Raw genomic sequence first — 24,664 nt, 5'->3', positions numbered from 1 at the left:
AACTATCTAAAGAGTAGGGTTTTAAGCAATTCTTTATCCTGAAGTTAGAAAGGAAAGCTTAGGCTTCCATTCCCTAATGATTTACAAATTATTAATTAGCCTTTGAAAAGATACTTTCTGTCTATATCTTATTTTTTCACCACTCTACCCCCCCCCCTTTTTTTTTTCTTAGTGTATACTGAATCTCCTTCAGGTCTTGATTCCTTTTCACCGAATTATACATTTTGTATGTTGAAAAATACTAAGAAAATAGGTATAAGATTATAAATGTTATCTAATTATAACCACTTCTTTCCTTTCTTTCTTCTTTTTTTTTGCCTATGTAGACACAACCTTTATATTTCATATCAGAAAAACACATTACCAGTGTTTTCAGTATTACTGTTTTATAGATCTAAATGTCCTAGTATCCATAAGTAATTACTAAAACAAAAGGTAAGTATATACTGAGAACCTTTGCTTTGCCATCACCCTTCAACCTGAAACTATATTCATGATGAATATTTAGAGGGAAGATAAAAATAAAATCATTTCACTTTCTATTACTAGTGTACATTTCAGTCCTTGCTAAAATTTTTGAGACAATTTCTTTTAAAAGAAAGTATGAATAACTAAATTCAATGTGCTTGTTTTGGAAAGATGTTTAACAGTCTTATAACATAAAAATATGATTTCCTACACAGCTCAAGCAGTCCTTGTTCAATGGTATTGTTCAGGAATATCTCAGTGTCTTCATATTGACTGTTCATTTCATGTTTGCCTAGTTTAATAAAAGGTACACATTGCCTGCTTTAATTCAGAAACCATCAACGCAATTGGAAAACACATCAGATTCAGCAAGAGCCAAACAGTCTGCTATGTGCCCCACCTGAGCCTTATGTTAATTCTAGTCTGCTAAAAATTGCTGTATCAACGACAAGGAACCAGTGTGATCAATGTAGAATAACCAGCCAGGTTTTAGATAATAATTTCTGATGGAATCTAATTCCTTCTATCCCTGCATAGAAGTTATCACTGCAGTCATTTTCATATTTTTCCACTTTATTTAATTTTCTTCTTACATTTTAAAATAAATGTAGAACTCTTTTCCAAAGGATGACAGTCTACAACTATCATAAAACCAAACTGTTAACAAAATTCTCTATAGTTAATCATCACCCCTTTATATTCTAAAACAACAAAACTCAATTAGTCTGTAAAAGCAACCCATATGCTCCTGGCTCCATGTCAGTTCTTGAGTAGGGAATCAGAAATACCTCTGGAGTTCTTGCTGTGGTACCATGGGTTAAAGATTCAGTGTTGCCTCAGCTGTGGCACCGTTGCAGCTGTGGCTCAGATTCAGTATCTGCCCCAGGAACTTCCATATGCCACGGATGCAGCCAAAAGAAAGCAAGCAAGAAGGAAAGAAGGAAGGAAGGAAGGAAGGAAGGAAGGAAGGAAGGAAGGAAGGAAGGAAGGAAGGAAGGAAAGAAAGAAAGAAAGAAAGAAAGAAAGAAAGAAAGAAAGAAAGAAAGAAAGAAAGAAAGAAAGAAAGAAGAAAGAAAGAAAGAAAGAAAGAAAGAAAGAAAGAAAGAAAGAAATATAAATACCTATAAAACAAAACTCTTCATAGAAGACATATTAATAAAAATAAAGATTAATATACAGCATTCATTGGTCACATATGTGACAATTGGAGCTCACTCTTTGATTTGACAAGGCATTGTTTTAGATGCTGGAAATACATAGAAAAAAAGAAACAGTCACTGCTCTTAAGGAATTTGTCTTGCCCAGCTGAGAGACTCCAAGTGTTTTATAGTGGCCAAAGCAAGGGATGTGGCCAGACTGGGGACAGAGAGTCAGGGTCATGGTGAGCCAAGGCAGAATCTCAGATGTGGGGGAACATGATCCCAGTTCCACTTCAGCAGGATGACTTTGGGTGACTGTGGGAGATGACTGAAGGAGGAAAATGGGAGACAAAAAGACTAGTGAGGAGGCTGTTTCAGTAACCAAAATTAAAAATAAATTGTTTGAAGAAAGGGTTAAAGTGGAGCAGATTTAAAACATATGAAGGTGGTGGAATCAACATGTCCTAATTTCATTTTGAGCCTTGGGGGAAGGCAGAGGCCCAAATGACTCCCTGACCTCTGACTTAAATCACTGGGAAAAGAGTACTACCCTTTTCAAAGGACAGAAATGCCAAAGGAAGAACAAGGTAAGTTTTGAACAAAATAAATCATGGCCTCTGTATGACAACTTTATGAAATGATATACCCATAGGCGACAGATGTAGAAATCCAGAGAGAAAGCTGAGCTGGAACCATAGTCATGAAAGTCATTAGCAGGTAGGTAAGAGTGAAAGCATGGAGTGTATAAATGTATAAGAGAGGCTCAAGTTCTAATAGTGGGCATGAGAACAAGTGAGGAATGTGGCTCAAAACTCAGGATGGACTTTTCTCTATCATTATCATGATTCAGAAGCTCCCAAGATGACAACATTAGTCCATTCTTCAGGGAATTATTAGCTATGTGATATTGACCCAATCTGTTCATCAGTTTGAGCTTCAGTTTTCTTACCTACAAAATATGTATAACCATACTCACACAGATATTTTGAGACTAAATAAGGTAAGCTATGTTAAAACACCTAGCCTGTAAATTGGGACATAATAAGCTTTCAAAATTTTATGTATTTCTTAAATCTGAAACCAGAAAGCTCATAGAAAATTTAGCTCTTGATCACTCCAACCCCTAAATGGCTTCTCCTCCTTTATCATCTTTACTAGTTGACCAAGCCGGAGACCTAGAAATCATTCTTCTCTTCCTCATTTACTTCCATACCTAATCTCATCCAAATCATGCATTCCTGTCAAATCATCTACTTCCTCAACCCCACAGCCTTAGCTTCCACTAAGGCCATCCAAATCTCTCACCTGGATCACTACAAGCCCCCCTCCTAACCTCCCATGCCGTCCAATGCATTCTTCACACTGCAGCCAGAGTGAGTTTCCAAAAGACAGATCTAGTATCATTTACTTGCTAACACCCTTTCTCCCTTGCATAAAGGCTGCATCGAGAGCATGAAAAATCATTTATGATCTCAAGAAACAAAGTTTTACTTAACCTTCCAGCCCTAAATCTCACCATTGTTCTCATGCTTGTGCTTTGAATCCCTCTTGGGTAGCTTGAGACTCCAGGTCTTCTAAGAACTGCTCCTCTATCAAGACAAATCCCAAAATTTCTTCTAATAGCTTTTGTTTTGGTCAGTAACATTTAGTAATGTGTCAGGTACAATACTAAAGGATGAGAATGCAAAATGTAGACACATAATTCCTGCTTTCAAATGTGTTTAGCCTTAGAGGAAAAACAGATGAAAAATTATAATACATTGTAATAAATGCAATAATAGAATTGTGTACAGGACTCAGCATGCAGAAAAGACTCTGTTCAGCCAGAGATTACATTTTGCAAATGGTGATGTAAATATATTTTTGATTTACCCAAAATATAAAACTTAGGATACAAATAAAAGCATTGAAGTCCAATTAGCAGATATATGAGAAAAGATAAAATGGTAATCATCCTGAAATTCTATAGCTCCTAAAATTGTAACAGTTGCTATAAAATTGGAGAGGAAGACATCATGAGAACTGAAAAGGATTTCTGGGGAATGGCTGGAGGAAGAGTGTGGCAGCTGAAAGGAACTAAGTTCAAAATTCCGCTGTGCCACCTCTGCTGTGTGAATTTAGGCAAGTTTCCTAACCTCTGTGTCTACATTTTTTCACTTAAGAATAGGGATAATAATAACTACTGCAATGAGTTATTTTAAACAGTAAATGAAAAATGTGCAAAGCAACTAGCACATGATTTTTAATAAAGGCAGCTAAATTTTTTTCTCAGACTATAACTTCACTTGTCATCTATCTTATTCTATATACTTATACTTAAATTAGGTAACTGTGAAATTGGCTACAGAGCTCTCCTGGGTGGAATGGGGGGTGATTTTAAAGTCTTTCTATAATGGAGATCTATTCTGTTTTTCTTAGTTACTTTTCAAAGCTGTCCACAGTACTTTTGATGCTTTACAAGCATTTTTACACACATCCTATTGTACTAAAATGTGTTGCAAAATGCCTTAAAATCCATGCCTAGTTGGTAGCAAAAATAATCAGAAAACAGACAAGAAAAAAATCCTTTTCTTTTATATATATATATATATATACATATATATACTGATTTTTTTTTCCACTATAGCTGGTTTACACTGTTCTGTCAATTTTCTACTGTACAGTGTGGTGACCCAGTTACACATACATGTATACATTCTTTTTCCTCACATTATCGTGCTCCATCATAAGTGACCAGACATAGTTCTCAGTGCTACACAGCAGGATCTCATTGCTAATCCATTCCAAAGGCAATAGTCTGCATCCATTAACCCCAAGCACTCCATACATCGCACCCCTCCCCCTCCCCCTTGGCAAACACAAGTCTATTCTCCAAGTCCATGATTTTCTTTTCTGTGGAAAGGTTCATTTGTGCCATATATTAGATTCCAGATAGAACTGAGATTATATGGTATTTGTCTTTCTCTTCCTGACTTAATTCACTCAGGATGAGAGTCTTTAGTTCCATCCATGTTGCTTCAAATGGCATTATTTTGTTCTTTTTTATGGCTGAGTAGTAGTCCATTGTGTATATATACCACATCTTCCTAATCCAATCATCTGTCAGTGGACATTTGGGTTGTTTCTATGTCTTGGCTATTGTGAATTGTGCTGCGATGAACATGCGGGTGCATGTGTCTTTTTCAAGGAAAGTTTTGTCCAGATATATGCCCAAGAATGGGATTGCTGGGTCATATGGTAGAAAAAAATCCTTTTCAAGTACAGAATATACAATGAACAGAAAAAAGCTAGTATCCTGACAAGTTAAGGTATTCTGGTCACAAAGACACTAATGGGATCATGAGAAATTCTCTATTAACTAAAAAAACACAAACTTAGCTATTGAGAGGTTCCTGAAGGCATAGTATTGCTTCTTCTTACTAACTGCTCTCGTAAAGTATAGATATTTTAGAGTCGTGCAAAATAATACCAATTAATAAAAAAATTAAAACTGCGTGTATTTTTTAAAAATCATAGAAAGTTTGTAGACAGTACTACAAAAAAGAGAGCACCAATAGCAATATTTACACTTGCATTTTTGTTTTTCTGTTGTTGACATAGGGAAGAGATGAGGTTGAATTTGCTTATCTTTAAATATTTGTCTGTCCCTCAATTTTCTTATATCAAAAATGAGGGGAAATAAACCCTTTTCCCAAAGATGCTAGAGGAATAAAGAAGTACATGAATACCTTCAATAAAAAATAAGCTCCATAAATTCCAAGTCCATTTAATTGCATTGTTAGGAAATTTCCAGTGGACCATATATTATCTTGTATGTGGTTTCCTAAGCACAAATATATTTAGTCATCTTGTTGTTACTCTTAACTTTGGCTTCTTTATAGAGATTCCCCTAGAGTTACACTGTCCCATAGTGTAGCCACTTGCCACATGTGGCTATTTAAAATTTAATTTCAATTAGTTGTAATTAACTAAAACTAAAAATTCAGTTCCTTGGTCTTATTAGACACATATTAAGTGCTCAGTAGCCACATGACTACGTGCTAGCACGTTGGACAGAAAGAATATTTCCATCATCATGGGCAGTTCTGTTGGAGAGTGCTGGCCCAGAGGTTACTCAGGCTGAATGTCCTATTGTTCTGTGGCCTTAAGCTAGGCATTGATAGTATTTCAAAGATTGTATGACCTTAGAAGTTAGTAAATGACTTCATAATCATGTCATTGTCAGATTAAGGGAAAGCCAGAAGGAAGTTAAGAGGAATCAAACAGGCAATAAAAAGGAAAGAAGGACTAATGACTACAAAAAGAATACACACTGATATTATTATAAAAGAATAAAAAAAAATTCAAGAATTTACTGCTTCAGCAGTACAATTTTACTTAAAACATTTGTCATACATGGTTTGCTCTGAATTTATCTGTCTTAGGCTGACTTTCTCATGTCCTAAGTTTCAAGACAGACCAGCTAATCACACAAAAAACTATTTCTGGACATTGTAATGAAATTTAACCTCCCATCTGTATACTACAAGTTTAAAAAACCTTATTTTCCTCTCAGAGGGGTCAGCATCTGTCAAGATGCTACAAAAATACTTGCAATTCTTGTCCACAATATTTGCGTTTATCCTTGTCTGGACCACATGTACTCATATGTAGTTTTCATGCTTACCAATGTTTTGGCTTCCACTTCCTGTTTAAAAAGAATTATAACTTAGCATATGTATCATTTGTCCCCAAAAGTAAGAGAATAATCTGTGTATGTTTGCCTTTAGGTCATTCTGTCCATTGAAGAAGGTTACAGACTTCCGGCTCCCATGGGCTGTCCGGCATCTCTACACCAGTTGATGCTCCATTGCTGGCAGAAGGAGAGAAATCACAGACCAAAATTTACTGACATTGTCAGCTTTCTTGACAAACTGATCCGCAATCCCAGTGCCCTTCATACCCTAGTAGAGGACATCCTTGTGTAAGATGCATGTTGATTTTTCCACTTGACAATCATAATTTCTTTCAAGCTGTAGGCAAGACTAACAGTTAAAGAGGAGAAAGTTTGCCTTGATAACTGTCTAGTTGTTGACCTTTTAGAATATCTTGTATAAACCATATTTTGTCAGCTGAAAAAGCAATTTATTAACATTTTTAAAAATGATTTTTTTCCACAAGAAAATAATTTTCCCTTTTCTCTGTATCTTATCTTTCTAAATCACTTTTTAAATATTTTTTTTCCTGGTTGGGTCTATGGTATTTATAATTCCTTTCTTTATTTATTGATCCTTCCTTACCTTTATAAGTAGAATTTGTGTGTGTCTGCAGCCCCTTTAATTTTCTTGTCCATTCTATATTCTGTCCCTCTATTTGAAATGGCAAGCAAGACAGGGGCAATTTGTGGATCAGCCAGGAGCAGGATGTTTCCTGCTGATATGATCACACCCAGATGTTGTTACTTTCCTTTGCTGAAACCAGAAAAAGACAGATGACAAGACAAGAAAATGAGGGCACTCATCCACCATTTTATATAAGTCAGTAGAGCTGAGAAGATCTACTCACTTCTCTCTGAAAAGCAATTATAAGAAGAAAGAGAGTAAAAGAAGAAAAAAACTACCATCTATGTCTGAACATATTACATTTAAAGTATTATTAAGTTGAAAAGATATATCCTTATTTAGACCAAATTGGGCTTAAAAAAAAGCAAAGCATTTTCAAAGCTCACTTTCCTGACTCAGGGGATGACCAATAAGATATACAGATGTTCAACTTTAGGCCACAAGTTCAAGTCAGTGCAGGTCTTTAGTGACAATAAGGCCAAAGGCTCTTCAAGGACTACTTGAAACTGGCCTCAGTTCACAGCAGGGCATATAAGAGTTCACCTCTAAATCACTAATTGGCAGCCTCAGTAAAGTGAAGCCAAGCATGAAATAGCTAGAGATTAAACTCTTCCTCTAGTCCATCTTGGGTAAACCCATCCAACAAAGGAAGCTCTAACAGTGAGGGTGGGGGAGGGGCACTTTGGATTTTATCATTAAAAAAATGGGCAGCTACTGAAGGATTTTTAAGCAAGAGAATGACATGGTCATATTTGTATTTATGAAAGATCACTCTAAGGCTGATTTAAATGAAAGTGCAAAGCAAGGATCAAGACTGGAAGCAGAAACAGTTATATGTTTGTAGCAATCCAAGCTAGGGAAGGTCAGGCCCTGACTTATGAAATGAAAGTAAGTTTAGAGTCAGGAGATCATAAAATGGATTTATTATTAGGCAAAGAAAATTAATGTGTCTTGGTCATTTGCTGAATGCAGAGGAAGGAGGAGAGAAAAGAATCAAGATTATTTGTCAGGTTTCTTTCTTAGACAAGCTGGTTGACAGCATTAGCACTAAGAGAGAGGGGGGAGAAGGACAAACTTTTGGAATAGAAATGAGACCATTTTGAGCACATTGAGTTGAAGATTCCTGTGGGGCATCGACGCAGGAGATACTCAATAGGCACTTATATTTAAGTAGGTTGAACTCAGTTAAAAAGATCCAAGCTAGGCGTTCCCATCATGGCTCAGTGGTTAACAAACCCAACTAGTATCCGTGAGGATTCAGGTTTGATTCCTGGCCTCGCTCAGTGGGTTAAGAATCTGGCATTGCTGTGACCTGTGGTGTAGTTTGCAGACGTGGCTTGGATCACACATTGCTGTGGCTCTGGTATAGGCCAGCAGCTGCAGCTCTGATTCGACTCCTAGCCTGGGAACCTCCATATGCCACAGGTGCAGCCCTGAAAAGGCAAAAGGCAAAAAAAAAAAAAAAAAAAAAAAAAAAAAGATCTGGGTTAGAAATGCAAATTTGAAGGTCATAGCCATATTGATTGTACCTGAAACATACTTAAGATAACCCATGGAGAATATAAGGAATGCAAAGAAACAGGAAAAGGATGCAGCCCTCTGGAACACCAAGATTTAAGAAGTGAATTGTAGACATGGACTGAAGGATACTGCAAAAGAAAAACCAGACAGGTAATGAGGAAAGCAGGGAAGGAGCAGTATCCTAGAAGCCAAAAAAAGGAGATGGTTCAAGGAGTATCATGTCCAAGGCTTCACAAATCTCCAGTAAGATCAAAGTGAAGCGTGTCCATTGGGTTTAGCAACTGTGGATTAGGTGTTCATAACTGGCCTTTGCAAGAGTGTTTTCAATAAAGTTGTGTAAGACAGACTCAATGGAGGAAGAGTGAATATGAGGTCAAAGAAAAGAGTAGTAATACAAAGTATCAAGTTGGATATTGTTTTCTCAAGAAATGTCTCTGAAGGGCAAGAGTAGTTAAAGAAAATGTTTCTTGGGTTTTGTTTTTTATGTTTTATTGAAGAGACCAGCATGCTTTAATATTGAGCAGAAAGAGCTATAGAGAGGGATCATGGAGTGACTATGAAATCATTTAATCTGGACCTCTTGTGATATAGGGTGAATGGAATCCATAGCCAGTGTCCGCCAACAGAGCTCTCTGACTGTTCTATGGCTGTAGAAGCAGGCAGGTAAGAGCCTTCTTTTTGAAGAAAAGCTAATAAAACACTTTCTTCCCTGCTTTTTCAAGATAATGAATGTTCATCATGTTTGGAAAATAATGATAAAGAATCTAAGATGAGAAAATACCCGAAAGTCCAAATGACCGAGAGATAAAGTCTATATGAGGGCTGGTGTCTAAGGGCTAGAAGTTATGGTTTAACAATATGTGCAGAAATCCAGGACCAGGCCAGAGAAAGGCAGGCTCATAATGACACTGTCACACGGAGGCCAGGAGTTAGATTCTATGTAAAGCTGGCAGTTTGATTCAGTTCTGAAGTCTAATCTCTGGGAGACCAAATGGAAGTTTTTGTAACTGATCTGCTATTCCTGTTTCTGACAAAGACATACGTACTACCGATTTTGTCCTTAATATATTTCTTGGGGGAGGGAACAAAAGGAACCAGAGTCTTAAGGGTATCAAGCCTGAACCTTTATTAGCATTCTTGTTTTCAAATCAGCCTGAGTGAGCTCCCCTTGCGTGTCCCCTGGCCCCCAGGGTCACCCACACACCCTGATGCCAGAGCACTGAGCCTGTTTAGGGAGAAGAGACATGGTAGATTTAAGGATAGCAATGTTATCTACAGAAAGCCTGATTTGTTTTATGCTTACAAAACCATGACATTGCCCTTCCATCCCCCACATTCCACAGCCCAGTCATCCATCCCAGAGTGATACTGAACCAAGGAAACATGATGGGATGTAGATAAAGTCTTTCCTCCCATGTATCTCTCAAGTAGGTAGAGGAGACTAAGAGTGTAATCCACAGCAACTCTTATTAAACTCTCCTGCAAGCTCCTTTTCTCTGCTATCCCAAAACTTCCAGAGTTCTCTCACCCTCCTCCACGAACTTAACTCTCTCACCCACTAGGTCCCCATGGTTTTTTTTCCACTCTAATTTCTTTTCTCTCAGGAATTTACCTGAGAAGCTTTTATCCAGACTCTTGATAGAGGAGTAAAAGGGAAAGAAGTCAAGGTGACACAGAGGGAGGAAGAAGGCTGAGAAACCCACAGCTTAATAACTTTATACTAGCATATTAGAAATTTCATAAACCTTATATCTTTCATTTTTCTTTCAAAATATAGAACATCCAATAGAAAAAAAAAAAAAACATTTGTCAGAGAAGGCTTTTATTATTTGGAGCAACCACTCCAAATAACACTGACATTCTTGTGCCTAACACACTCCATGGAGATTATTCAGAGCTCTGTAAAGTTCCCAACCTCCTTGCTTTCTCTCCTACTCAAGAAAGTATGTGGATATGTAAGTGAATATAGTGATATTTGATTGTAAACCTAATTTGTGAAAGTTCCTTAGTAATATAGACTGTCATCCTTTCATGAATGTCATCCCTTCAAACTACTTTCACTTTCATTCACAGTATTATGATGGCTTATAACCTCCTTTCAAAGAAATATCTGTAGTTGTCACATAATGCACAGCCCCTGGGAAAAAGGCCCGGCTTGAGGCCAAGGCTATGTGGAGAATGGCATCAGGAGCAGTGCCTGGCCATGCCTTCTCCCTCTCCCCTGGACCCTCAGGATCAATCTTAAGAGTCACTCTCAACCCCAAGTCAAGCATATTACCACAGAGTCCAGAGTTATATCTGGTGCCAGATAGTTTGATAGCACAAAGGGGACTGATAACTGTATGGGTGTTCCTTCACCCAGTCCTACCCTACTACGCCACACACATGTTCCAATGCATTCACCCTCCAACCTCGTCAACTCCCACCCCTGATTCCTTTACACACCACAGCCTGCTTAGTGCACTGGGTTTAAATCAGCTGGCCAGTGCTATTTCAGACACTGCTACAGTGTAATGGGAAAATAATTCTTTCCTCCAGTCCCTGCTTCTGATGCCCAGAATGTCACTGATAAGACCGGTACAGATTATGGGCTTCTTGACAACATCAGCTAAAAGGTAGCATTCAGAGGTGGGGAGAAATTGGCCAGATGGACCAGTCCATGATAGTAATCTGCCTCAGAAATCATATTCCTCCCTGGCCAAGGCACACAGATATATTCTCACAATCCACTAAGCCATAGGTAAGGATCTTTATAATATTTTAGCTCTTAGAAACTGGAACTACCACTTTCCTTAGTACATATAAATCAATTGTTGAACTTTCTGGCACTTGGCTTCCAGTAGTACGTGAACCATGAAAATAGGGGAAAGCTCAAACCAGTATCATAATTAAGAACCTCTGCTTTAGAGAACTGAGTAAACAATATAAGACTAAATGGTGCTACCTCCCTCTATTCAGTTAATAAGTGACTAGCAAAGCTTTGTGGAAAGAAGACAGAATGTTAAATATCAATCAAGAAATGTGAAACCTCAACCCATTAGAAAATCTAAATCTAAATTCAATTCATATGAACTATTGCCACAATATAATAATAATACTAACATTAACACCAATACTAATACTGCTACAAATTCTAATAATTGTTATCAACAATAACTATTACTTCTATTTGTTGAGAGCCTACTATGTGCTAGTCATTGTACTAGGCACTTTTATCAGTCATGTCATTTAATCCTGTTATTATCTCCATCCCTCATATAAGGAAACAGAGATTCAAAGAGACTAAATTTCCCAAGGGTACACAGCAGGTAATTGCTAAATCAGGAATTTGAACGAGGTCCACCAACTGCAAAGCCCTCATTCTTCCACTCCACAGTATACAGTCATACAAAATTGCAAGATTTTTCCCAGTATGGCACTTTATCAGAAATATGATTAGGAAAAGCAGATACATTTTTACATCTCAAGATAGGTTTTCTCTGGACTTATCAGACTTCATAGATGGAGTATATTAAAATTCCAAAAAGAATTTGTAGGACGGCGCAGCCTGTTATGTTCAACGATGTAAAAAATGATATGCCCTCATTCATGGGAATAAGAAACAAACACATAATCCATATACCCCCCAACATCCTCCTACAATGCATAGCCACTTAAAAAACATTACTTGAAAAAAGAAAGTAGTAACTACAACAAAACAAAGAAATGAGAAAAATGCGGCAGCAATATAGTTCCAGAATTACATCCTCAGGCATTTTGGAGATTGAATGAATTTATCCAGTGTTAGCAAATATATACTTTGCTTTTCCTTGTTATGGTGACATTACTAATCATCACAGCACTCTTTCTCACTAAGCCCAGATGCTGCTTCAGTATCCTTTTAAAGATCACATTTGATAACCACTGGCAATGAATTGCAGTTGTCATGTGATTTGAAGTCTCTTCTGTTCCTGTATTATTTACCCACAAAAATAGGCTTTCCTTGAGGTTCAGTGATCTGTTACTTGGACTATAGTGACCATGCCCTGAATACAATACTCAGAACATGAGAAATATTCAAACAGTATTATTCCTACCCTGTATCTCTCCCTTTTAATGTTTAAACACATCTGTAATTTTAAAATTGGCTTTGAGGGAGTTCCCATTGTGGCTCAGTGGTTAACAAATCCGACTAGGAGCCATGAGGTTGCAGGTTCGATCCCAGGCCTCGCTCAGTGGGTTAAGGATCTGGCGTTGCCCTGAGCTGTGGTGTGGGTCGCAGATACAGCTCAGTGTAAACCCCTAGCCTGGGAACCTCCATATGCCGCAGGTGAGGCCCTGGAAAAGACAAATGAATAAATAAATAAAATTGGCTTTGAATTTCACTCCTTCATACTTTTTACCAGTTATCAGGCTTACTATGAGAATTAAATAACTAAAATATTATTCATCACGAATAAAAAAAAAAAGTGAAGACTTAAGAAAGGTAAAAATAAATAAATAAATCATTCTCCCAACTTAGCACTGTGGAGAGTCAGATTGTTTGGGACAAAAAGATATTGCCAACAAGAGGAAATAGTCAACAAGATTTATGGAATGGTTCTATGTACTTAGGATTTTATAGCATTTTGTGCAAAACTATACTTTAAAATTTTTAAAGAATATCAAAATTCTTTCATTACTTTAACTTGTATTCAGATTGACAATTAGGCCTGATTATAGGGAGGGCAGTGTTTTCTCTTTCATCTGATTAAATAAAGTCTTCCTTCAAAGGTTAGGTAGGTAGGTAGTATGTGTAGTAGACTGCTTTACAGAGTAAATAGTGTGTAGTCCCCTAGTCATGAGATGAGAAACTCATGTAAAAACAATAATATTGAATAAGATAAATGTTACTGTTATAGTCTCTTCATTCTGTGCTATCTCACTCACCTGTAACTTTATCTGCCTCCTCGCTGAAACCCATAAAGACAGAGATAAGCAAACATTTTTGCAATACAAGGAATATGTTAGTGGTATATTCATTAACAGATTGACCATTATATCAATAGGCACTTACTCTTCCATTTAATGAGTTAAATGAAAAAATATTATTCATCACGAATCAGCCACATGTCATAGACCAAACTTTTCTGTAAAGAATATTCAAATCTAAATCATCACTTATTTAATGAATTTCTTTATACTTTTAGCATTGGGCTAAGGCCTATAGAAAATAGAAAGATATATGAGATACAACTCCTGCCACCAGGGACTTTTAACTTACCCTTAAAAAAAAAAATTCTTATCTTATGGATTTTTCCCAAGGAAGTAATTCAACCCAAGCATAAAGATATATGCTGTAGGATTACATAATCATCTGTAATAAAATAAGCCTGTAGCAATCTATGAGTCTGAGTTTAGGGAATTAAATTATTAAGCATTAACATATGGAATATTAAACATGCATTTGAACATTAGTAATGAAGACCATTGAAACATGGAAAGTATTCATAAATATGTGAAATAAAGGCAATACGAAATAGAAGGACCCTACCTGGTACAGTTCTACTAACCATATATAAATATAAGAGCTAGGAAGAAAGACGTTACATCAGAGGATAAGATGAAAAAAGCCTTTAAGCATGTGATAGTTTCATCTTAAAACAAGATCCTACATTGGAATTGTGTTTCTCAAAGTAGAACTGTCCTTGAATCATTTTTAACAGATTTATTACTTTCATGTTTACATGATGAATGTAAAATATGGAAAACTTTTGTGGATAAAAACCTTCATGTCTTTAATGGCAGTTTTGATACCTGCTGGTAACCTAAGAACTTCCTACCGTAAAAGAGGAGTACTGTTATGAACTCAAAGGGTTCATTAGAATAAAAATTCTTGGCTCTGTCAGTGCTATTCATTTTTACACATTTAGATGTATTGAAAGTATATGTTTACCTCACCTTAAACTATGGCTATTACCCATTTGAGCTATGTTTCAGTCCTTTCTCTAATCTAAATTGATCATAATTTGTAACTGAAATTTCCTAATTCTACCCCCTTCTCAATATTCTGAGGAAAGTAGTAGACTTTAGACCTTCTGTTCTACAACATGTACTTTTTTATGTGAGCTGCTGGTTTTGCTGTAAAGACATTTCTCAGGTGGGCAGCTCCCACTAATCACCAAATAGCAGAAATTTCTACATGCTCAGCAAATAGCAGACTGAATTTATCTTTGTACATGGTTGATAAGAAAGGGCATTTATTGTTTATTAGGTAATATTCCAGAGAATCCATGTGAGGATGATGGTACCCAGCCCTCAAAGCCAGAAAAGAGCAGCATTTTTCAACTTCTTTATAAGGTGAAAGAAAAGTTATTGCACAGTGCCTGTGAACAATGAGGGGACCTTGACCTTACTAAATCAACTGCCAGTGCAGTCGTGTAAAGGCCAAAGAGTAACTAGGTTACTAAAGATGTGTGGAGAGAAAGGGAATTATGGAACTGAAACATTCTGGGAGCAAATAGTGGATGCTTTTCAACAGAGAAATAAGCCATTTAAGTCATTTAGTATACAGAATGTCCTTCTATGACCTTTCTATACCGAAGACATAAAATTAGCAAATTACATTTCCACTCACCAATTATGTGAAATTGTGAAAGCCCAAGAGTTATTTCAGCGTTACCTCAGGAGAGAGGAGTGGAAGTCATCTGACTATGTCTGCGCATCAAGAATAGCCTAGGAGTATGAAGGGAAATTCACTTAAACACAGGCTTTTAATTTTATTCAGTTTCAACAGATTTCTCTGACAAGTAATTAAAGGACGTGAGAGCCACAGTGTTTTGAAATAAGATATTCAGTTTTCTCATGTGGGTGGTTTTATTGATGTTAATAAGCAATACGGATACTCTGCCATTTTAATATTTAAACTTGGTCAGTAAACTTACTACAGTGGTATTTCCTAATGAATATTCCATAGAAACTGGTCAGATAGTTTAGGAAAATAGTGCAGAGGCTATTATTCTGAATCCTCTTATACATTTATGTTGCACGTTAGAATAGTGAAAACTTTAAAAATACCACAATTAAAAACCTTGTTTAGGAGTTCTCTTCATGGCTTAGAGGTAATGAACCCAACTAGGATCCATGAAGACTCAAGTTTGATCCCTGGCCTCACTCAGTGGTTTAAAGGAATCATGGCATTGCCATGAGCTGTGGTGCAGGTCACAGATTGCTGCTCACATGGCAAAGGCCCACAGCTACAGCTCCAATTCCGCCCCTAGCCTGGGAACTTCTGTATGCTGTGAATGAGGCCCTAAAAGGACTAAATAAATAAATAAAATAAAAACCCTGTTTAACTCTGTTTTCCATGGAGATCTTTATTACCTTGTATTTATATATGACCTTTCATTTATTTGATAATTCTTATTAATAAATAACACCTCTAGAAAACAAAGAAATATATTAACAACTAGTGTTTGTTGGTAGATGCCATGATAGCTTTTCAACCTTTGAACATAACTTTGTTTAGGGTCAAATTATGAATCATTCTGATATTAATTAGAATGAAACAGCCCATAGTCAAATAGCATTGCAATTTATAGCACAGGCAAAGAAAATGTGGCTTAGCCTCCAAAATAGAGAATACACTAACAGAATTGAGTAGTGGTAAAAAGGACGCAGTCACTGTGAAGGGTAACCAGACTCTTTACAGACTACAGTATAATCACAAGATACATGCATTTAGTTTGTGCAAATTTCATGTATATAGAAAGAGCAAAATCTCCTGGAGCAAAACCCCCTGTCATCCCCCTTTACCCCTACACCCACCTTCAACTAGAATCCATTTTAGAAAAAGAGAAGTCAATATAGCAACCAAAAAAAAAAACCAAACCAAAGACATGAATTTTAGGTCTTTAATAGGGACTTTGTCCTGAACAATTCCAAGAGGCATATTGCAGGGTTTTCAGGGCTGATATGTTGTACATACAGCTTTATTGCTGTGCCTTACATCTCTGGCTTTTGTGCTCCTAAAGACCCAAGTCCTGGTAATTTAAGAGTAATTTAAAGGATTTTTAAGGGTAATTTTGATTGGTAGAGATTTTCAATTTTCATCTTATTTACTGGCCTTAGAACCTAACTCCCACTCCCATATAGTTTTAACAGAGCAATATTAGACTTATATAGAATGTATATGCCATTCTGCTTCACAGTGGAGGAATTCTTATTCCATGTGGTTTAATCATATGTGCTCATATATTATTAGTTTGTTATGGTAAATTGAACTAGTTCAAATATGAATGGTAAAATATTATGATGAAATATTCCAAATATGAATGTTAAAAACTATGGCTCTAGTTAAGTCTCTATGGATTTTATCATCCTTTAACTTTATAAAAAATTAAAAGCAAAGTAAATAAAAGTTGGATTAACCTTTAATATTCAATATAAAAATAATTCAGTGGTTTACTTCTAATGGGAAATTTCTTATTACTTAGGAAATGCTGATTAGATCAAATATCAAATATTTTAAAAATTGTTAATGCTTTACTATTTTATATAAACTCTAGACCTATTTTTTTTTTTTTTTTTTTGTCTTTTGTCTTTTCTAGGGCCGCACCCTTGGCATATGGAGGTTCCCAAGCTAGGGGTCGAATTGGAGCTGTAGCCGCCGGCCTACACCAGAGCCACAGCAACTGCGGATCCGAGCCACGTCTGTGACCTACACCACAGCTCACGGCAATGCCAGATCCTTAACCCACTGAGTGAGGCCAGGGATTGAACCCACAACCCCATGGTTCCTAGTCGGATTTGTTAACCACTGAGCCATGACGGGAACTCCAAGACCTAATTTTTTAAATGACATATTTATTACCTTAGAGAGATAATAATATACTTACCACTATAAGAGCAATATTACTATGAAGTATTTTTTGACACCATACAAAATATTTTTAACATTAACTTTCATGTATTTCTGTAAGGAGAATATAGCTTATTCCTAGAATAGCTTAAATATATAACTCTGAGTTATTTTTACTATAATTTCTAAAATTATTTTCATTTTTATTCTCTGTATGATTTAGCTTGCATTAAAACTTATTTTGTATGCCAACATGCATATATATACACACACACATTCACTAGCCTTTTCAAAATAATACCTTTATATTATTTTATATTAAAACTACAAAAAAAAATCCCCAATTGGAATGCCCTTTGCATCAGATCTCAGGAACATAAATATAGATTTCTGTATCACTTATTTTAAGACCCATCAATACTGGTTTCCTTTTTCTTACTAACCCAAACTTTCATTGATTGTGGTTTAGTTTTGTGCTTTATTAATATCTGTGCTTTGGGCTATATTACCCTATGCCCGGATATATGTAAATATTACACATGCAATTGAGCTATATGACAGCAGAAATTTCTTTTCAATAACTAATAAATTCTTGTTGAATGTTTGAGATCAAATAAGTGGAGACTTGATCAATGAATTCACCATTAAAAAAAAAGAGTCATCATAACAAATGTGAAAAAGGCAACAGGGCGTGATTCATGGCAGGTTAGAAAGTGTAAGAGTAAATAGCCTGTGACTAGTTACTTTCTTTTAGGCTATTCCTTAAGTCTTAAAACACAATTTTACACAAGAAAAAAAAATAAATAGAAGTTAGCAAGATGTGGGTTTTCTCAAGATATATCAAGTATAAGACTCAGTAGTGGCAAAAAGCAGGAAAAGACAAAAGAGGCTGACAAGTGAAATTGACTGTATAAAATAGCTGATTAGAATACGATGGGAAAATTTTAAATCTCTGGTTTTCCATGGAAGATGAAAACATGTAAGAATATTGTAAAATTTAAAAAAATAAATATAGGGTTTTGTTTTGGTTTGGTTGGGATTTGAGTTTGGGTTTTTTGTTTTTTTGTTTTTGGCTTTATTTGACTTTTAAATGATGTTTGTTTTTTCTGTGTAGAATGCCAGAGTCCCCTGGAGAAGTTCCAGAATATCCTTTGTTTGTGACAGTCGGTGACTGGCTGGATTCTATAAAGATGGGGCAGTATAAGAATAACTTTATGGCAGCAGGGTTTACAACTTTTGACCTGATTTCAAGAATGAGCATCGAGTAAGTGATACAAGGTGTTTTTTTTTTTGTTTTGTTTTGTTTTGTTTTGTTTTGTTTTGTTTTGTTTTTCCTGTATTTAGATGCTCCACTCAGGAGATTATAAATGCAAGTACTGTATCAAGGACACTATGGTTAAACTACCTTTCCTAACACTAGTATGGTATTGCCACATCTTTCCTCACCATTTCTGTTTATTATTCTAGTGAAAACTGGACACTACACTTGTAACTATTTTACTTCGAAAGAATGGATTTGATTCAAATAATTATTTTTAAAAATTTAAGTGCTTTGTAAAATGCATATTGTTCTTATTCACACCATAGACTTTACATCAGCATAGTTTTATCTTGGCAAATTATTTATGACTCATGTATACTAAATCAATTACAATTATGTTCCTCAAATGTATAATCATAGCAATACAACATTATGTTATTTCAGAGCTTTTTCTCTATAGTATAATAATCCAGCATTTTTCCACTGCCTCAAAGATTATCTTCTCCTTGAGTGCAGTGAAAATGTTCAACACATGCTTAAAAGGATTGGATTGTGATGATCATTTTACAACTACAAATGTAATAAATTCATTGAGTAATAAAAAAAAGGTAGATACCTAAACTCCATATGAAATTACCATTGTTTTAAAAGTGATGGCAGTTTCATACTGTTCAACATAATTCAATGGCTTTTTTTCTGGGTTATTAAAAGACCATGAGAATTCAAATGGAGTCCACATTATACTTTCTATCCTACATACTATTTTGCTAATACCGTTGAAAATGTATAAAATTACATAAATTATATAACGTTTAGGCTGATGAAATGTCTGAATATTACATGGGTACCTGAATTCTTTATACCATTAAAGTTGAGATTGACTTGATGCATTCTCTGCACCAGGGAAAAGAAAAAAGTAACAAGCTCCTGATATTCATATATATCTCTGCTTAAATTCTCATTTTACAAGATATACATTTTTGGGGAAAATCCACAAAGCATATCTGACACGGGGCATATGTACAGTATCTAAATATTCATTTCCACTGTGCCATGCTTACCAGATCTAAATGTTCAGTCTCCCTCTATCTCTCTCTTTCTCTTTCTCAATCTCTCACAGTGATATCAGAAGAATTGGAGTCATACTCATTGGACATCAGAGACGAATAGTCAGCAGTATACAGACTTTACGTTTACACATGATGCACGTACAGGAGAAAGGATTTCATGTATGAAAGTACCACAAGCACCTGTGTTTTGTGCCTCAGCATTTCTAAAATGAAAGCTATCCTCTCTACTACCCTCTTTTCTGATTCTCCAAACATCACTTCACAAACTGCAGTCTCCTGTTCAGACTACGGGCACTCACCTTTCATTTATGTGTTCAACCTGGATTTTAAAATCACTCTTCATAGCTCTTCTCTGAATAACCTGAAAATAAAACCATGGACCACTGCAGATTATCACTACACAATGGTAAATAACTCAGCATGGATGTGTAACCTTGTATAACACTGTTTGGGAAGTGTTCAAGGACTTAACACAAAGGAATTTGCCCATGTGTGGGCTTCCTTAATGATGTATTTAGAGTTTGATGGTAGATGAAATAGTTGACCTCTTTTCATGTTTTGTGATCAAGTAGTCTCCAAATTGACATGGATTTTTTTTTTTAGATAATTGTACTTGACTCTCTGGGTCATATTATTTTATTCTATAATATTTTAACTGTCGATGTTAAGAATTATTTGCAGAATAGACCAATGATTTTCATGTAGTGAATTCTTGTCAGGTATGACTATGCTGAGAAGCAAGTTATCAGAGAGGGAGAGGAAGAAACATACTGTGCTTTTAAAACTTCTAAGTCTTGCCTGTCTTTTCTTTTTAATTAACTTTATAATGTCCTATATATTTCATATTAGGTAGTAGTTTAGAGGCTTTCTCCTCTAATTTTTTACTAACTATAATATATTTCTCTGCTACCCTATGAAGATCACTCACAGAAAGACAAAGAGTGAGTCCATTATTCCACAGCCTTTCATAGAGGGAAGCATGGAATAAATCTATGACTGTTCCCCTGGTTCCTCATCACAAGTTTGCAAGAGTAATTATCGAAGTATTGAGAAAATTAGTTATTTTCAGTAGAATTGCTTTGAATAAAAGATCTAAGATTATAGCCTTAGAGTGAATGCAAAAGAAGTAGTTGATTTAATTTAAACAGAATTTTATGAGAGCTATATGGTGGCCCAAGAAAACAAACGCATCTGACTGTCTGATATTGGTACATTTTGCAAGTTAAAGAATTATGTTTTATTCATAAAGATGAGTTACATGAACATGCTGAGCTGTTTTCCAGACCTTCCAAGAGACATGTATGCAATTGCATACACTAAACAGGGTAGAAACAGATCTAGCACATGAGCATATATGAATTGTGTGTCAACCTGGGTCCTTGATAGAGTAACAAAAATGGAAACACAGCTAAGGTGTGTTGTTGCCATTATCTTCTTGAGGCTTCAAAAGCAGGCACATACACTTTTTACTGAATTAAGCTGAGTCCGTTTATCAAGATAGTACTGTCTTGTAAACAAATTCAGTTATAAAGTCAGATGTTCTCTGTGAAACTAAAATGAATGACTGCTGTGCTAGGTGGAAGAGTAGCAAGAATTAAGAGGGGAAAAAAGCAGGTTATATGATGCTGATTTAATTAAAATTAGTTTTCATTTGATCTCAGAAATAAAGGTCCCCTACCCACATTCTCAGATTCCTACCTAAATTGCCTTTTTTGGTGATAGTAGCTTTCTTACTATAAAATGAGTCTCATCTTTCCTTTATTCTTTAAGATTTGTTGATCATCCCACTAGACTAGACCCTTCCACATACTTTGTTTTGCTGATTTATCTCCTGATTTTTGCCTACCACAGCCAAATTTTTCTCATTTCAAATAAAAATAGAGAGAGAGAGCTAAAAGGAAAAGTCTTTAAATTATTCCTTAAAGTACACTACAAAAGAAAAAAAGTGGAAAATCCATCACTTTTTAAGTAAGTGTGTCAGAAATAGCTAGCAACATTTTACAGCCATCACCTGCATGGTCATGCATCACTCACAGAAAGTCTGCAGTTTGCTTGATTCATTTACACAAATCTGGATACATTTAGAAGAAGTGTAAAATTTCCATATTTACCTGTCTTCAAATATATATTAAATAAGAACAGATGTAAAACAGAATAAATTTATTAATCATATATATTTATTTTTATAATGCAACAAAAAACATATTTAGAAAAATAAGGAATAGAATAATTATGGTCTTCCATAGTACTCTGTCAGCAACATCTGTATACTTTGATGAAATAGATTCTATTAAGTATTTAAACTTCTATGGGATGGGCATATTCAGTGCTTACAAGTTTAAAAATTCTCGTTAAGAATTTGTTTAAAAATTCCTATTCTATATCTAGCTAATCTATACTTTTTTTTCCTCCCAAACATCCTTCTCTAGTATTATAAAATTGCCTTTTCACTTAGTCTCTTTAAAATTTATGTTTACATTATATTATATTTATATTTTTTGGAACTGTAAGCATGATAACCTTTAGTGTAAATGTGAACCTCATCATGGTCAGAGCAAGGTGTGCAAGATTAAACAGAAACACTAAAAAAGTAAGGATATCTATTTCTTTACTACCTACCAGTAACAGACTTTAAAATCTTACATGAACTATTTTGAGACTTATTAGTGCACATATTCAGTAAGTAAAACTGCTCGATATGCATACACATAGAACTTAATTATAGAAAGGAAATGAGTAACTTCCATAAATCACAAGCCTTCAGACACAATCTTTGGTAACTAAGATATGCATATACATTCATCTACCTCCTTTATTTTAAATTTCCTAGTCTGTACTACCAATAACCTTTGTAGATTTTGAAAATCAAACTGTTGAAGGAACCATTTTTATTTTATTTTCTGGGTGGTCAGTTTCCAGTCTGTAGTCAACTCATTACCTCAAGTATATGGCATAAATGGGAAAAAAAAATGTAAAAACAATGAACAATCAAGAAGAGAGATTAGGTATGTAAATCATTACACTAAAAACACCATCAGAAGTTGTAAAGCTCTTGGCCTATCAAGAATCGAGAATTAAAGTGCTTTTGCACTGAATTATAACTGTTGACAAATAATTTATACATGCCATAATCAAAAAAGATTTATCTTATTTCACTCTATATTACCCTTTAAAATCTATCCAACTAACACCTGAATGAAAAAGTTTTCCAGCTTCAGCTATAATGCCTATCTCATTCCGTGAATGGAAAACAAATCCAAATTCAGCCCTTGAAAAGCAGTCTTTACAAATCTTCTGAAGTGTTGGTGACATATGAATTACATTACATATCTCCTAACCATAATTACTTTAGAAACTCATTTTTCTATCTTCCCGTACCAAATTTCTACCCTGTAAATCAGTCAGTTAAATCTCTTATCTTAAAATTTTCACCAGTACAAAGTCTCTTTTTCCTTTATTAGATTGTCTAAAACAATCCCAGCCCACTCTGTTCTTTTCTCTTTATTCCTCCAGCACTATAGTTGATTTACAATGTTGTGTTAGTTTCAGGTATATAGCAACATGAATGAACAAATGAACAATATATATATGTGTATATATATATATACACACACACACATATACATTATGAACAATGTATATTTATATATACATTATGAACAATGTGTATATATATGTATATATATTTATATACATTTATCCCTTCCTTTTCAAATTCTTTTTCCCATTTAAGTCACTACAAAGTATTAGATTTCCCTGTGCTATACAGTAGGTCCTTGTTACTAATCCATTTCATTTATAATAGTGCATATATGTCAATCCCAACCTCCCATCTTATCCCTCCACCCCCAATGTTTTCCCTTAGGTTATCGTAAGTTCAGTTTTGAAATCTTTGAGTCTGATTCTGTTTTGTCAGGAAGTTTTTCTGTACCATTCTTTACTAGACTCCACATATTAGTGATCTCATATGATATTTGTCTTTCTCTTACTTTGCTTAGTATGATAATTTCTAGGTCCATCCATGTTGCTGCAAATGGCATTATTTCATTCTTTTCTATAGCTGAGTAATATTCCATTGTATATATGTACCACATCTTTATCCAGTCCTCTATTGATAGGCATTTAGGTTGCTTCCATGTCTTGGCTATTGTAAATAGTGCTACAGTGAACACTGGGGTGCATATATCTTTTCAAATTATGGTTTTCTCCAGCTAGAAGCCCAAGAATGGGATTGCTGGATCATAAGTTACTTCTATATTTAGTTTTTTAAGGAACCTCCATACTATTCTTAACAGCAGTTGTATCAGCTTACATTCCTACCAACAATGTAAAAGCATTCCCTTTTCTCCACACCCTCTTCATCTTTTACTCTTTGTAGACTTTTTGATGGCCATTTTGACTGGTCTGAAGTGAGACCTCATTGTAGTTTTGATTTGCATTCCTATAATACTTAATGATGTTGAGCATCTTTTCATGTACTTTTTCACCATTTGTCTTCTTTGGAGAAATATCTGTTTAGATCTTCAGAACACTTTTTGATTGGGTTATTTCTTTAAGTTGCATGAGCTGTTTGTATATTTTGGAGATTAATCTATTGTCAGTCACTTGTTTGCAAAGATTTTTCTCTCATTCTGTGAATTGTCTTTCTTTTGTTTGTGGTTTCCTTTGCTGTTCAAAAGCTTGTAAGTTTAATTAGGTCCCATTTGTTTATTTTAGTTTTTATTTTCAATACTCTGGGAGGTAATGAAAAAAGATATTGCTGGAAGTTCCCCTATAGTGCAGCAGGTTAAGGATCTGGCATAGCTGTGGCACAGGTTCAATTCCTGGCCCAGGAACTTCCACATGCCAGGCGTGTGGCCAAAAAGAAGAAAACAAAAATGAAAAGATATTGCTGTGATTTATGTCAAAGAGTATTCTGCCTATGTTTTCCTCTAAGTTTTATATTATCCAGGCCTACTATAAAATGGTCTTTAATACATTTTGAATTATTTTTGTGTAAGGTCTAAGAGAATGTTCTAATTTCATTCTTTCATATGTACCTGTCCAGTTTTCTCAGCAGAATTTAT

At 35.2% G+C, this 24,664-nt stretch overlaps 1 protein-coding gene across 17 annotated transcripts in view; it reads left to right on the top strand.

Moving 5' to 3' along the window:
• The window catches only part of EPHA6 (EPH receptor A6), an 870,463-nt gene extending 848,968 nt beyond the window's left edge, over nucleotides 1–21,495 (top strand). For all 17 annotated transcript variants that reach the window (XM_084989131.1, XM_021070704.2, XM_021070712.2 and 14 more), the window contains 4 exons: nucleotides 6,377–6,570; nucleotides 9,041–9,112; nucleotides 18,382–18,531; nucleotides 19,649–21,495. In XM_084989131.1, the coding sequence (XP_084845257.1) occupies nucleotides 6,377–6,570; nucleotides 9,041–9,112; nucleotides 18,382–18,531; nucleotides 19,649–19,763 (531 nt within the window). In that variant the 3' untranslated portion in view covers nucleotides 19,764–21,495. The remainder of the gene's footprint in view (nucleotides 1–6,376; nucleotides 6,571–9,040; nucleotides 9,113–18,381; nucleotides 18,532–19,648) is intronic.
• The last annotated feature ends 3,169 nt before the right edge of the window (nucleotides 21,496–24,664 follow it).

The sequence above is a fragment of the Sus scrofa genome, chromosome 13 (assembly GCF_054392235.1).
Source record: "Sus scrofa isolate SSC_HxYL_T2T_F1_AM1 chromosome 13, Sscrofa_HxYL_maternal_Yorkshire_Landrace_v2.0, whole genome shotgun sequence".
Lineage (NCBI taxonomy): Eukaryota > Metazoa > Chordata > Mammalia > Artiodactyla > Suidae > Sus > Sus scrofa.
The sequence above is the reverse complement of the archived record's forward strand: the minus strand, read 5'-3'. Positions and strand labels throughout refer to the sequence as shown.